The 13,974-nt window shown below is 41.7% G+C and overlaps 1 protein-coding gene across 38 annotated transcripts in view; it reads left to right on the top strand.

Moving 5' to 3' along the window:
• Positions 1 to 13,974, top strand: part of UPF3A (UPF3A regulator of nonsense mediated mRNA decay) — a 53,380-nt gene that overhangs the window by 20,739 nt on the left and 18,667 nt on the right. For 15 of the 38 annotated variants that reach the window (XR_012009664.1, XR_012009661.1, XR_012009654.1 and 12 more), the window contains 3 exons: positions 122 to 279; positions 2,270 to 2,564; positions 4,142 to 4,289. Coding sequence is in view for 16 of the 38 variants with exons in the window: in XM_072782259.1 (XP_072638360.1) it covers positions 122 to 279; positions 2,270 to 2,564; positions 4,142 to 4,273 (585 nt within the window). In the remaining 22 variants the exon portion in view is untranslated. Of the gene's footprint in view, positions 1 to 121; positions 280 to 2,269; positions 2,565 to 4,141; positions 5,226 to 7,104; positions 10,787 to 12,095; positions 12,869 to 13,974 lie in introns of those variants that run through there. The other 23 variants (XR_012009672.1, XR_012009670.1, XR_012009674.1 and 20 more) reach the window with 9 other exon arrangements.

The raw sequence follows: 13,974 nt of genomic DNA, 5'->3' as shown, positions 1-13,974 counted from the left end.
TTTTTTGCTATCCAAACATTTGTGCTCAACTGTGTTGTTTTATATTTTTAATTTATTATTAAACAACTTCATTTATAAAATACTCCAAAAGTGATATTTTACTGACATTATAATTTCTTAGCTTCTTAAGAAACCAGAAAAGGGGGAGGAACCAACTGAGAAGCCAAAGGAAAGAGGAGAGGAAGTGGATGTTGGAGATGGGAAGCAGGAGATGAGTCTTAGCTATGCTGTCCTGAAGCCCATGCCCTTGGAGAGCTCGCTGGAGAAGCCCAGGAAAAAGTAAGCCCAAGTTTTTGTTGCTTTGACCACATTAAAGATCACAGAGTGTGGCTGAGAGTCAGAGACACATGTCCTTTTTCGGTACAAGTGCTTGTATTTCATACTGCTGGTGGAATTCAGGGATTTTACCAGGATATGCTTGTCCACGTCTTCATTTCTCCTTGGTCATGCTAGGAACTTGGTAAACTCATTTCGTCAGCAGCCTCAAGTCTGTCTTCAAAGCAGGGACATGTCCTGCTGGTTCCTTAGCTGTGCCTGTCCTGGCCTCTTCCTTCGGATTCCTGTTCTCCCCGTTTAGGTCTTCAGGATCTCCTTCCCAGTCTCCTGTCCAGGTGCTAGGCTTCCTTTGTTGGCATTAGTGTCCTTGTGGCCCTTCCATAGAATTTTTCCAGCCGCTGTGGATTCTACTGTTCCACCAGCCCTGCCTGCCTCAGGCTAGAGGTTCTTGGTCATGGACTCCTCTGCCCGCTTGTGACATGCTGCTCATGAAAGGAGCTTGAGCAGGGCTTCTGTGGGAATGGGACAGACACAGTCTCTGCACGGGGGCCAGAGAGGCCCTTCAGAATCTTGTCAGGTGGGAGTACCTCGCTCCTGTCCGCAAGCCTCTCTGCGGTTTGGTCACCTCCCCACAACCAATGGGGGGCCATGTGTGTCTGGGCTTCTTGTTCCCCTGGCCCAGGGCTCTTACCTATGCATGGCATCAGGACACCCTTGGGGCTTCCTGGAGCCCAGGGCTGCTTTGCTTCTGAGGTGTCTGAAAGTAAAGTTATGTTTGCAGGCAAGACAGCAGGGTCATAGGATTAGGCTGCCGTTTGCCCAGAAAACCAACAATCTGAACAACTTCTTACAGTCTTTATTACATACAGAGTTGTGATTAAAAAAAAATTTCCCCTCTTTTTGGGGGTTCTGATTTATTTATTGGTTTGTTTATAAAATTAATTTATACATGATTATGAAATCTATGATAGCACTGTTTCTGTTGGAGGTATTTCTATTATTGCTTATGATATAGCAGTGCTTTTTGTCATGTTTCTGGTGTGAATTCACACTTTGCTTATAGATCTTTTTCTCCCCACCAATCCTGTTGCTTCTGTTTTGTGGGGAAGACACAGACAATGTGTGAGGACTTTTACCAGTGTGTGGGCTTTTTTTTCCTTTTACCTGTGGATTGTGGAGGGAAAGACTTTAAGAACCAAGGGAGCTAAGCAGCCACTAATTTATATAGTATGCATTTATCAGTTTGATATATGTATAAAAATCAGTAAATTTCAATTAATTTTAGCTTCACTTGAGGCAGAAACCAAGCCATCAGTGTCAGCTCTGTGTCATGATGGAGGTGGACCTGGGCCACTTTCCTAGTCAGATGAGCACTTTGGTCTCCTGTACTTTATCTGTAAAGGGGGACTTATATTTACTTTGGGAGGTTCCCTGAGAATTAGAAAACTAAATATATTTGCCTATTACTTATGGCATTCATATTTTTTTTCTAATTTATTTTTTATTGGTGTTCAATTTGCCAACATACAGAATAACACCCAGTGCTCATCCCGTCTGGCATTCATATTTAACATTAGGTAGTGTTGTTACTATTGTTGATTCATCTTTCAGCAATTTTGTCTTAAGATTATTTATTTATTTATTTATTTATTCATGACAGACTCAGAGAGAGAGAGAGAGAGAGAGAGAGAGGCAGAGACACAGGCAGAGGGAGAAGCAGGCTGCATGCAGGGAGCCCGATGTAGGACTCGATCCCGGGTCTCCAGGATCACACCCCGGGCTGAAGGCAGTGCTAAATCTCTGGGCCACCAGGGCTGCCCAGCAATTTTGTCTTAAATGCCTGTTTTGTGTCCATTACGTGCACACCTGCTGACGTGCTGATGAGCAGACTTAGGTATTCCCTGCCTCTTCTAGAACTTGCAGTCTGAATGGGAAGACAGGTAATGGACAAGCAGTATACCTAAGGTTCCTGAGAATTTGTATTGAATCACAGGTCACAGAATGATAGTGACAAAGAGCAAAGAGAGATGGAGAGAAGACTTCGAGCAAAGGAGCCTGAGACACAAAGATGCCACATGGATGGCAGCATGCACAGAGCGCACTCTGAGTTTAACAGGTTTGCGAGGAGAAACGAAGAAGAGCCGAGATGGGGGAAAGGAGTCCCCCCAGACCGAGGGAAGAAGGGGAACCAGGACAGTAGCATCCCTGTGGAGGCAGCAGAGTGGCCTGGGAGAGAACACAAGAGTGAAGGTGGCCTAGCACCCAGCATGGAGCGCCCAGGAAACAAGGTCTCCTCTTTGTTTGGGATAATCTTTCATTCATCAATCCTAAAAGTATAAGCTACACGTCTGCCTGCTTACACCTGCTTTGCTAAACAGAAGTTCTTTTATTTAGCCAAAAGCGAAAAATCTATAATAGGCTCACATACTCTGTCATGGGAAGTCCACCCCCACTGGGTATTGTGCTCATAGGGAGTGCACCACCCTGAGAGTTTGCTTTTCATGACACTTTGTGGAGCTTTCCCTTACGTTGTTAATAATGTACTGATTATTAGTAGATAGTGGCTCATAAATACTCACGAGTTAAGTCTGTGCAGTTGACACAGGATTGGAATTACCCACTTAGACCAACAAATGGCTTTTTTCCCCCAAGAGTTTGAGGTTAATTTTTATTCAGATTACATTGTTGCAGAGAAGCACTGTTAACTGGGTCCCCTCCCTTCCAGGGCCCAGCCCCACAGTGCCAGTCAGTCCCCTATACAGCCCAGCCAACCAGTGACTAAGGGGACTGAGGCTGCCCGAGCTGCAGGCCATGCCTCCCACCCTGTCCCAGCCTCAGCAGGCACACTGTCCTCTGCATGATTTTGTCATTTCAGGGATGCTATATAAGTGGAGATACACAGTGTGTGACCTGAGATTGGCTTTCTCACTCAGCGTAATTCCCTTCAGATCTACCCAAGGTGTTGTTGGTATCAGTGATGTTGATTTGTAAAATGTTTCCAGCAAAGGCAAGGGCAGAGCTATAGGCAAAAAGGGAGCCTTCTTATCTGCACCCTTGCCTAATCACGTCTGTATCACTCAAAAGGTTTATGTGGTTACCTTAACGTCAGGTAACCTACCTTAACAGCAGGGCCCCATGGGTCTTTTTGGTGGGGCTTGTTCACATAAACACTTAAGTTTCAGTTGTCTGTTTATATAGCAGCACTGAGTGATCTGTGTTTGCACAGCTTTAGATGTTGGGACTTCTCTCACTTAACTGTGATGCTCTGTTGGTAATAAGGTGCCTTGTGCATAGTGGCTCATTTCTTAGGAGGCCTTGCGAGTTACACGGTCCTTTCACCATCTCTGCACACCCATGTTGCCCTGGTGAAAAGCAGGTCTCTACATGTCAGCCTCGGGCAGGAGGTGACATGGAAACCCTGCACATCTGTGTGCACAGGGATTCAGATCCATGAGGCCTGCCTTGCCCTTTCCCACTCTCTCCATTGGCTGGGCTTTTTTTTCCTTAGTGGAAGGCGCTGAGGTGTGCTTGTAAGTCTCCACCTCTCCACCTGGGAGGAGAATACCATGATTCTGCTGGCCCCAGGGGTGTTCTGGGCTTGAGCAATAACATTTTCCCAGACTCTAATTTTACCTTACTTCGAGTTATTTTAAGTATTAACTGTCGTCATGGCTTTTTTTTTTTTTTTGGTCTTTAAAATGCCTGGTTTTTGAGATAGTGCGGTGAAAAAAAGGCAGATTTTTTTTTAGCTGTAAGACTGATTGCTTTAGATGATTAGGATCATCAAACCCTGGAAATAGAGATGTTTTGCTCCCTCCTGTGTTGCCAACCTTTGGAAGAGTAACCCATCCCTCTGTCCTAGCAGGATTTGCCGGCCTTGCAGCTGTACCAACCAGAAGCTCACATCCGAGCACAAGAAAGTGGTGGGGGAATCTCTGTTGAGGGCCGTGATGGGAGCAGGGGTGAGGCTGAAGATTTGGCACTAGCTGAAGAGTGAAGAGTGAAGAGGCAGGGTGAGTCAGCATGCACATTTGATGGGGACATCCCATTCAGTGTTCTGTGGGTTAGAGAGGGCATTCCAGAAATGTATCAATCAGTGTCAAGTATAACCTGCAAGGTGAATTTACTCTTTATAAAGAAATCAGAAACTAGAAATATACATCTAGAAACCATTCTTAAGAAAAAAGCGCTTTTAAAAAATTGAAAAGTTGTCATAGATGTTACTGTTTCTAGTACAAACTAGTATATACTGTTTAGCCAAAACAGAACAAATAATATCCTTTGGAAAGTAGAAATGTATGATTAAAACAGGGAAGAAATTAGTACTGTACCAGTGTGGACTCTGAAGCACTTTGAAACATGTAGGAATAACATGTACTTTGAATTCTGCACATTTATAAGTAAGTGATCTGTCAGGATCCGGATCACATGTGTGTGAGCTGCACTTTATAAAAGGGAAGGGAGCAGCTCTTAGGCCTTTGTAACCTGGTGATCCAGCCCCTGATGCCAACTGTGTGCCGTAGCCCTGAAGCCAGGAACCTTACCCCTGGGTAAAGTCTGACCACTTTAAGTATTGCCCCTATAACAATGTGGCTGGTATTTTCACAGTCTAATGATGGATGTGCTGCTCACGGTTTATAACCACTTACGTAAAGGCTGCTGAGAGAGCATAAGGGCATTATTTGGGTACAGCGATAACTTAGGTACAGCATCTGGCGTTTTCCTTTTTGCAGACTGGGACAGTTTTATTTTGAAAGAACATAATGGAGTTTTCTGCAATTAAATATTCACAGTATTTTCTAATGTTAGTGAAATTTTAAAACATTAATGTATTTTTGGCACTATGCTTTAGAACACTAATTTTAGTTGCTATGGATTTGAAGTCCAGCTGTGGTACTTTTCCTACATCAAATTTTACATAATAAAATATTTTCAAAATGTAGCTTTAATTACCTGAGCACTTTGTTGATTATTCCTTACTAAATATGAAATGTTTATCAAAAAATGGAGAATTACTCATTTATCATTAAAGACGTTTGACTGTGGGACATACAGTCCGTCCCTTGGCATTGCTATGCTTTTGCTCTTGACTCTGGAGCTCCAAGAATTTGGTGGAGGAGGAGTAAGAAGGACTTGCTGTGATTTAATGAGGTCCATGTGACCCAGCATGGCCAGCTGTGGTGGAAAAGGGGTAGGTAGTAACTATTGTAGACTTTGCCAGCTCTCTGGTCTCTGTTACAGCTTGTAAACTCTGCCATTAAGCAATACATAATGAATGGGCAGGGGTGTGTTTCAATAACATTTTATTTATAAAAATAGGCAGGCCATATTTGGCCTATGGATCATAGTTTGTTGACCTCAACTTAGAGTATGGATCAGGCTGGATCTCCTGATGAGTGAGCCACTGTATTCTCACTATTTGTTTGGGCTTTGATCTGGAAACACAAGTGCAGCTCAAAATGGACTGAAGACTGGAACATAAGACACGGAACCATAAAATTCCCAGAAGGAACTCCTTGTCACCATTCTTGGTGATAATTTTTTGTATTTGACGTGAAAAGCAAAGGCAATAAGAGTAAAACTAAACAAATGGAACTACATTGAACTAAAAAGCTTCACGTGAGAGGAACTCATTTGTAAAATGAAAACACAACCCATGGAGAAAGAAAACATCTCCACACAACACACCTAATAAGTGTAAATATCCTAACCCAAAATATATGAGGAACTCCTACAACTCAATAGCAGAAAACCAAATTAAAAAGGGGGCGAAAGACCCAAATAGACATTTTTCCACAGAAAACATCCCAGATAGCCAACAGGTACATGAGAAGATGCTCAACACCACTACTCATCAGAGAAAAACAAATCAAAACCTCAAGGAGATATCACCTCACACCCGTCAGAGTGGCTAAAACCAGAAAGACAAGAGAGCAAGGCTTGGCAATGATGTGAAGGAAGGGGAACTCTTGTGCACTGTTGGTGGGAATGCCAGTTGGTAGAACCACTACAGTATGCCATTATGGAAGTTCATCAAGAAATTAGAAATAGAGCTACCATACTATTTACCTGTTCCACTGTGGGCATAGGTCCAAAGGGAGCAGAATCACTATCTTGAAGAGATAGCTGTTCACATGTTTTTCACTGTTATTCACAGTAGCCAAGGATGGAAACAACCTTAGTGTCCACTATGGATGGGTGGATAAAGGAAATGGAACATTATGTGGCCTCATAGAAGGAAGCCCTGCCATTTTCAGCAACATGGGTAAACTTTGGAGGCCGTTGTGCTAAATGAAGTAAACCAGACAGAAAAAAGACAAATACTGCATGTATCACTTACATGGACAGTGTAAAAAAAAGTCAAACTACTAGAAACAGAGTAAAATGATGGCCACCAGGACTAGAGTATGAGGGAAATACGGAAAGGTTAGTGAAAGTCCTAGGTTATTCAGTTAGAAGAGTAAGGTCGAGGATCTTATGTACACATGATGATTGTAGGTGATAACACTGTATTGTAAATTGAAATTTGCTTAAGAGAGAATTTTCTCACGCAAAAAAAGTAAGTATGTGAGGTGATACTCAGTGTGAATCCTTTCATAATGTATACATTTTACAGATCAATATGTTGTGTACTTTATAAACATTACAAATTTGTCAATTATACCTCAGTAGAGCTGGAAAATAAGTAAAAATTAGTTACATGCTCTGAAAGTTTCCTGAGATGTGTCCCCAGGGCTTCCCAGAAGTCACTTTGAGATAACTGATTTAAAACAATAACACAGGGATCCCTGGGTGGCTCGGCAGTTTAAGCGCCTGCTTTCATCCTAGGGCATGTCCTGGAGACCTGGGATCGAGTCTCACGTCAGGCTCCTTGCGTGGAGCCTGCTTCTCCCTCTGCCTGTGTCTCTGCCTCTCTCTCTGTCTCTCATGAATAAATAAATAAAATCTTAAAAAAAAATAAATTAATTAAACAATAACACATTTGGATAATGAGTTATTTTGGTATAAAACATTTCCATATTTACTTCCCAGTTTTGGCTTAGACTCACTTTAGAATTGGTTGGGCAGGACATACATGATGTCCCTGTAAGTTTAGATATCTGGCACCTGTTGTTGGCAAAGTCAAGCTGCCTTCATATTTGTAGAATTTTTATTACTAATAACCCTAAGAAAAGGTTTCTGAGTTTATCACCTGTCTAAGAAATGGTAGAAATGTTAAGAAAGAATATTCTTCACACGCATGGGAGTTGGACTGCAGTGCTCAGTGTGACCGAGGGGTGGCATGGGGCTGGCCACCTGTTGGTTTGCCTTCTAATTGGCTTTGCAAAACTTTCTTTTTCCTATTGTTTCTCATTTTAGATGCCAGTCTGGTTTTATTCAGCTACCTAATAATTTTAATAATTTAAATGTGAACATAGCAAAGCAGAACATTAGCTATCAGTATTTTAATGGATCTCAGTCTTGTTAGTAAATTATAAACACTAGCTGACTGAGGTAATTCCTCAAATCTGACATGAAATAGGCACCTTGAAGAATCTCATATCTTTGGAAACAGGTTTTCACTTGCTTGATAATAGTCCTCACCAAGTCATCGTCTCCCACTTCCTGAGTCAAATGACAGTGAGACCCTTGGGGGAAAGTGAGGCAGAGGCAGCTCATGAAGCGGCATGTTCTCTGTACAGAGTGCAAGGCCATGGCCGGGTGGCCCTTCTGGCCACCATCTTTCTGCATATGTAGAGGACCCTAGATGGTGAAGGGTGTGAGCTTTTTCACATCACACCCTGAGGAAGGATCTTTTATTTTCACATCTATCATGAACTCTCATTTGTGTCTGTCTTCTCAACTCTGATGAAAAGAGATAAGTATCAGGTATCTACTTCAGGTAGATTTGTTTTCTGTTCTTCCTGTCCAAAATTAAGGACATGTCAGAGATTAAAGTGGAAAATTAAGTAGGTATTTGACCTATTTGATCTGTGTTAATAGCAAAAAACAAAGAGAAAAATAAGAGAGAATAAGTTTATTTTCAGAATAGTATTCAGAGTCAAGAGGGGTTTTTTTTTTTTTTTTTAAAGCAAATTAGCCCACTTAAATCCACCTGGTAATTCCTCAGTCCAGTCCCAATTATAGCAAGATCTAAGGGGATAGTAATTGTTATATGAAAATTCAGTTTTAAATCTTTATTTTGAAACTTTTGTCAAGGATCCCTGGGTGGCGCAGCGGTTTGGCGCCTGCCTTTGGCCCAGGGCGCGATCCTGGAGACCCGGGATCAAATCCCACATCGGGCTCCCGGTGCATGGAGCCTGCTTCTCCCTCTGCCTGTGTCTCTGCCTCTCTCTCTTTCTCTCTCTGTGACTATCATAAATAAATAAAAATTAAAAAAAAAAAAAACAAAACTTTTGTCACTTCAATGAAGTTTAGAAAAATGCTGTCTGCTCTGTGTGAGCTTCTGTTGGCTGCATTTTGGTGGAGAGCTAACAGCTTCTTGTAAGTGCTCCTCCTTATCTTTGTATCAGAAGCCTGTTTATCATACAATGTTTTAAATTTCTCCCCAATTCTTTACTGTGACAAGTCTAAAAGAAAAATAAGTACATTAGTTACTCTGTATCACAAAAGCAATAAAAGATGACCTGGCAGACTTAAACACAAGCAGTCTTTCTCATAGAGGAATGGCATTTTTCAATGATAATAGCATTTTTAGTAGAAGAAATTATTGTCTTGGTGGAAATGTCAAGGTGCCAAACTGAGAGATGTGTGCCTACATATAATTACCCAGTTACACACACCATGTAGCCATTTCCTACATCACTGGGACCATACTTTTCTGAACCAAAAAGTGGAACAACTGATTTGACAAAGGTTTCTTGTGCCACTCTGGGGTGTGAGGGATAGTCTAGGAGATGTTTGGGTACCAAACTGCTGGCATTTCTTGGATGTCTTAACAGATGGTAGAAACCATGATATTCAGACTCAAGCCTTGTTAGAGACTGAACTCCCCAACTCCTTCACATGTTGAAGCCCTAACCCCCCACTGTGTGGCCTATATCTGGAGCGAAGAAGTAGTCAATGTTTATGGGGTCATGAGGATGGTGCCCTGATCTGATAGAATTAGCATTATTGTAAGAGGAGACACCAAAAGGTGCCCACCTGCAAGCCAGGAAGGCCTTATCAGGGACCAGAACAAGTGGCGCTATGATCTTGGACTTTAAACCTCTAGAACTGTGAGAAATAAGTATGTGTGTCTGAAATTGCCCATCTGTAGTATTTTGTTAACAGTGGCTGGAGCTGACTGAGACAGGCCTGTTCCAGGGAACCTGAGGACTGAGAGGGTGCAGAATATCAGGAAGGAACCCAGTGGTGGTTCCCCTCTCCTGGATCATTCCAATAAGATTTGGTCATTCCTATGTTACAAAGAAAATTCTTTGGGCAAAATTGCCATATCGAGACATAAAATGGAAATATCCTCACACCCAGCATGTGAACTCCTAACTAATACTATATCCTACAGACAGACTCGCACAAGTACAGACAGTAAGCATGCCAGCTGTCCCTATGCCCAGTCCTAACCAGAGAAATGGAGACTGCCCACTGCTCAGCAGCAGTGGCTGGCTGGCAGAAAACTGACACTGAAATGTCCACAGTGTGTTAAAAATTTAGAAGTGCAAGATTTGCTTTAAGTAGTTTATAGACACATAGGATATTTGTGCTAGAAAATGTCTGCAAAGATGTGTACCACTGTAGAAGTATATGGTCAGTTAATCTACAACAAAGGAAGCAAGAATACATGATGGAGAAAAGATAGTCTCCCCAATGAATGGTGCTGGGTTCTGGATAGCTGTAGGCAGAAGAATGAAACCAGGTCATTTTCCTACAACACACACAGAAATAAACTCCAAACAGATTAAAGACCTAAATGTGAGACCTGAAACCATAAAACTCCTAAAGGAAAACATAGGCAGCAATCTCGTGGTCATCAGCCTTAGCAACATATCTGTGGATATATCTCAGGCAAAGGAAACAAAAGCAAAAATAAACCCTTGGGACTACACCAAAATGAAAAACTTCTGCACAGCAAAAGAAACTACCAAGAAAACAAAAAGGCAACCTACAGAACAGGAGAAAATATTTGCAAATGACATAAATGACATATCTGATAAAGGGTTAATATCCAAGATATATAAAGATTATATAAATCAATTCTGGAAGAACAATCTGATTAATAAGTGGTCAGAAGACCTGAAGAGACATTTCCCCAAAGACACAGATGGTCAAAAGACACATGAAAAGATGCAGAACATCACTAATCAGTGAAATGCAAATTAAAACCACAATGAGAAATCACTTCATCCTGTTCAGAATGGCTAGTATCAAAAAGACAAGAGATAACAAGTGTTGGAGAGGATATGGAGAAGAGGGAACCCTTGTTCACCGTTGGTGGGAGTGTTAATTGGTGTAGCCACTATGAAAAATGGTACAGAAGTTACTGAAAATATTAAAAATGGAAATCCCACGTGATTCGGTAATTCTACTGCTTTTATTTTCCCAAGGAAAATCGAAACACTAATTTGAAAAAATGCATGTGTGTTTTTTGTAGCATTATTTATAATAGTAGAGATATAGAAGCAGCCCAATGTCCATCCATGAATGGACGTGGTATGTATATAAATGGAATATTAGTCACAAAAAGGAATGAGATGTTGTTTTTTGTGAAAACATGGATGGAAAAAGCAATACAAATTATTTCGCTTTTATATAGAGTCTAAAAAAAATAAAACAGGGATCCCTGGGTGGCGCAGCGGTTTGGCGCCTGCCTTTGGCCCAGGGCGCGATCCTGGAGACCCGGGATCGAATCCCACGTCGGGCTCCCGGTGCATGGAGCCTGCTTCTCTCTCTGCCTCTCTCTCTCTCTCTCTCTCTCTCTCTGTGTGTGACTATCATAAATAAATAAAAAATTAAAAAAAAATAAAATAAAATAAAAATAAAAAAAATAAAACAAATGAAACAGACTCCTAAGTAAGAGAACAAACCAGTGGTTGCCAGAGGGGAAGGGGGAATGGGGGGATGGGCAAAATGGGTGAAAGGGATTAAGAGGTACAAACACAAAAATAATCTTTTAGGAAAAATACAGGACACATACTACAATTTAATAGCAATTGGAGGTAGGATTAAGATGATTTTTAGTTGTTTTCTAATTTTTAAATAATAACTGTGTACAAAAATAGATTTTCATTGCTTCTCATTCCAAATGAGTTCAAAACTTGTTACCAAATATATATATACAAATGCCTGAAATAATACATGTGAAATGAGGAATTTGAAAACATTCCTTCCCCAGGGGTCTTTGCTAATCTGCCAAGTTTCTCATTGAAGGACACTAGTGAAACCAGCATTTAGGAGCTTCCATACAGTTTCTTTTTCTGTTTCTAGTATTTGCTTAAGTTCAACTAGAAGCTATAATAGTACTATTTTTAACATTTTCCTCAAATATGTGTGTTAATACCCTTTACTTTGACATGCAGCATGATGAATTTCTTTTTGCAGGAATAGGTTTGTCTACAACACTTACTGACCTTCTGTTTTACAAATGACCACCTTATCATTCTCTCTGATGTGCCACTTTTTTGCCTCTTGAGCAGTAACCTAACCAGTTTCTTAGGCTGTAAGTAAAACCTATTTTGTCATTGCCCAAATCCAGGGTTTGTCATCACATGAAGTTAGGGTTTTCTAAATCATGCTCCTTCTCTTTGGAATTCTGTATAATATTTACCAGTAAAATACATCTATTTATTTTTTAAGGCCTTACCTTTTGGAATTTTTTGCAGGTTTCAACAGCTGCCCAGTGTCATCCAAATAAAAAAAAAGAGAAGATCTGTAGGACTATGTTGTCAGGCATGTGAACTAACAAATCAAATTTTCCCCAACACAGATTCAAAGAAGAATCCTCCTTGAGGAATAGGAGGATTCTTTCCCAAGCACTTTCCACACTTGACCTAAATATCAGCGAGAGAACAAGACAGCCATGGGCAGAGACAGGACAGGTTATGACAGGCCAACTCAATCCCACCCACTCTCTAAAGAAGTCACTTGATTTTGAAAGTACCTGTGCTTCTTCACAAAGGGAATAAAGCCATATTCCCACTGAAAAGATGGTCCTCATTAAGAAATAACAACTGCTTCAGTGAAATGATGGAATCTCACCATTAGGACTCCCTCACATTTCGTCTGACAACAGCTCTTTGAAGAGGCAATTTCGTCACTCTAGGATGTCCATTCATTTACTCATTCATCACATTTGCAGTGAACGCCTCTGTGGGAGGCGGCACTTTTGTAGGCATCAAGCCTGCAGCAGTGAGCAAAGACCAGCCTCTGACTTCTTGGGGCTCATACCCTTCACAAAAGGAGGAGAAATACCTAAAAGGGAGGGTCTTCCTCACGTCCTCTGAGTCATAAATGGCAGAACTGAGTCCTCTAGATCAGGAATCCTTAACCTGAAATCCACATTGCATGCTGTTGTGACGCTGCTGTTCTTGTGGCCCTCCACGGGCTCCCTAATTAACCTCACCATATTATGAATAAGAAGATCAAACATTTTTTTTCCTCTGGTCTGGTCTATATTAAGCTTTTGTCAGACCCTCAAAGGAACAACTTTTAAAAAGTTAAAAGTCTCCTACATTAGGCTGTCTGTAATCCAGTGCTAAATGGTTTCCACAGGCCTCTTGCCATAAACATAACATGGAGCAATTGAGCATTCTAGGCAAAAACTGTCACCTAAAGTCACAGACACTTCACTGCCAAGTAGGCCTATGATCCCTCTTGCCTGCTTTCTTCTGAACAGAGCCCCTAGCAGCCTGCCCCTGTCTGATCTGTGCTGCCCCCAGATGCAGCCAATCTGCTCTGGACCTGTGTGGGGCAGCTGTCCCTGGTCGGGTGGTGGGTTCATGGCCTCTGTGAGTGCAGGGAGCTCATCTCCTGTGGACTCCTGGGTGAGAGGGGGTATCCTTGTTTAAGCTGTTTGAGTGACTGTGTCCATTACTTGCAGTCAAATCTGATCCTGACTGACAGGTTTTGTTTTGTTTTAACGTATATGAAAGCTTTCACCCTGAGGAAATCCACTGCCTGCACAACAGTGCGGTACCCCACCCTCAGCAGCTCCTGGGGGACTTACTTGAAATAAGCATTCCCAAGTGCTGCCTAAGAACTTCTGATAATTTTGGGCCCAGCTCTCATCCTCCATGTGGTTCTGAAGCCTCCAGAGACCCTCTTCATCTCACCATGCTTTCTGTAAGAACCAGAGGCCACACCAGTGCGCAGCCATGACCTCCATTTACAAATGGATGCAAAGAAACAACCCAAAGGCCTGAGGTTGTAATGTGATAAAGCCATGGTTCCTCTTGCAACTCTTGCTAATTAAACAAATATTTAGGGGTGCCTTGGTGGTTCGGTCAGTTAGGTGTCCAACTCTTGATTTTGGCTCAGGTCATGATCTCAGGGTCCTGGGATTGAACCCCACACTGGGCTCTGCTCTCAGTGAAGAGTCTACTTGTCCCTCTCCTTTTGCCTCCTTCTGCTTGTGCATGCAGTTGCTCTCTCAAAAAAAAAAAAAAAATCTTAAAAAAAAAAAACAGACGAGAAATACGAAGTCCTCCAAATTTTTCCTGGAACTTAAGCATTTCCATTTTATACACATTTCCATAATCCTCT

Source organism: Canis lupus, chromosome 17, assembly GCF_048164855.1.
Source record: "Canis lupus baileyi chromosome 17, mCanLup2.hap1, whole genome shotgun sequence".
Classification (NCBI taxonomy): Eukaryota; Metazoa; Chordata; class Mammalia; order Carnivora; family Canidae; genus Canis; species Canis lupus.
Note: the sequence above shows the minus strand (reverse complement) of the source record. Positions and strands in the feature narration are given on the sequence as shown.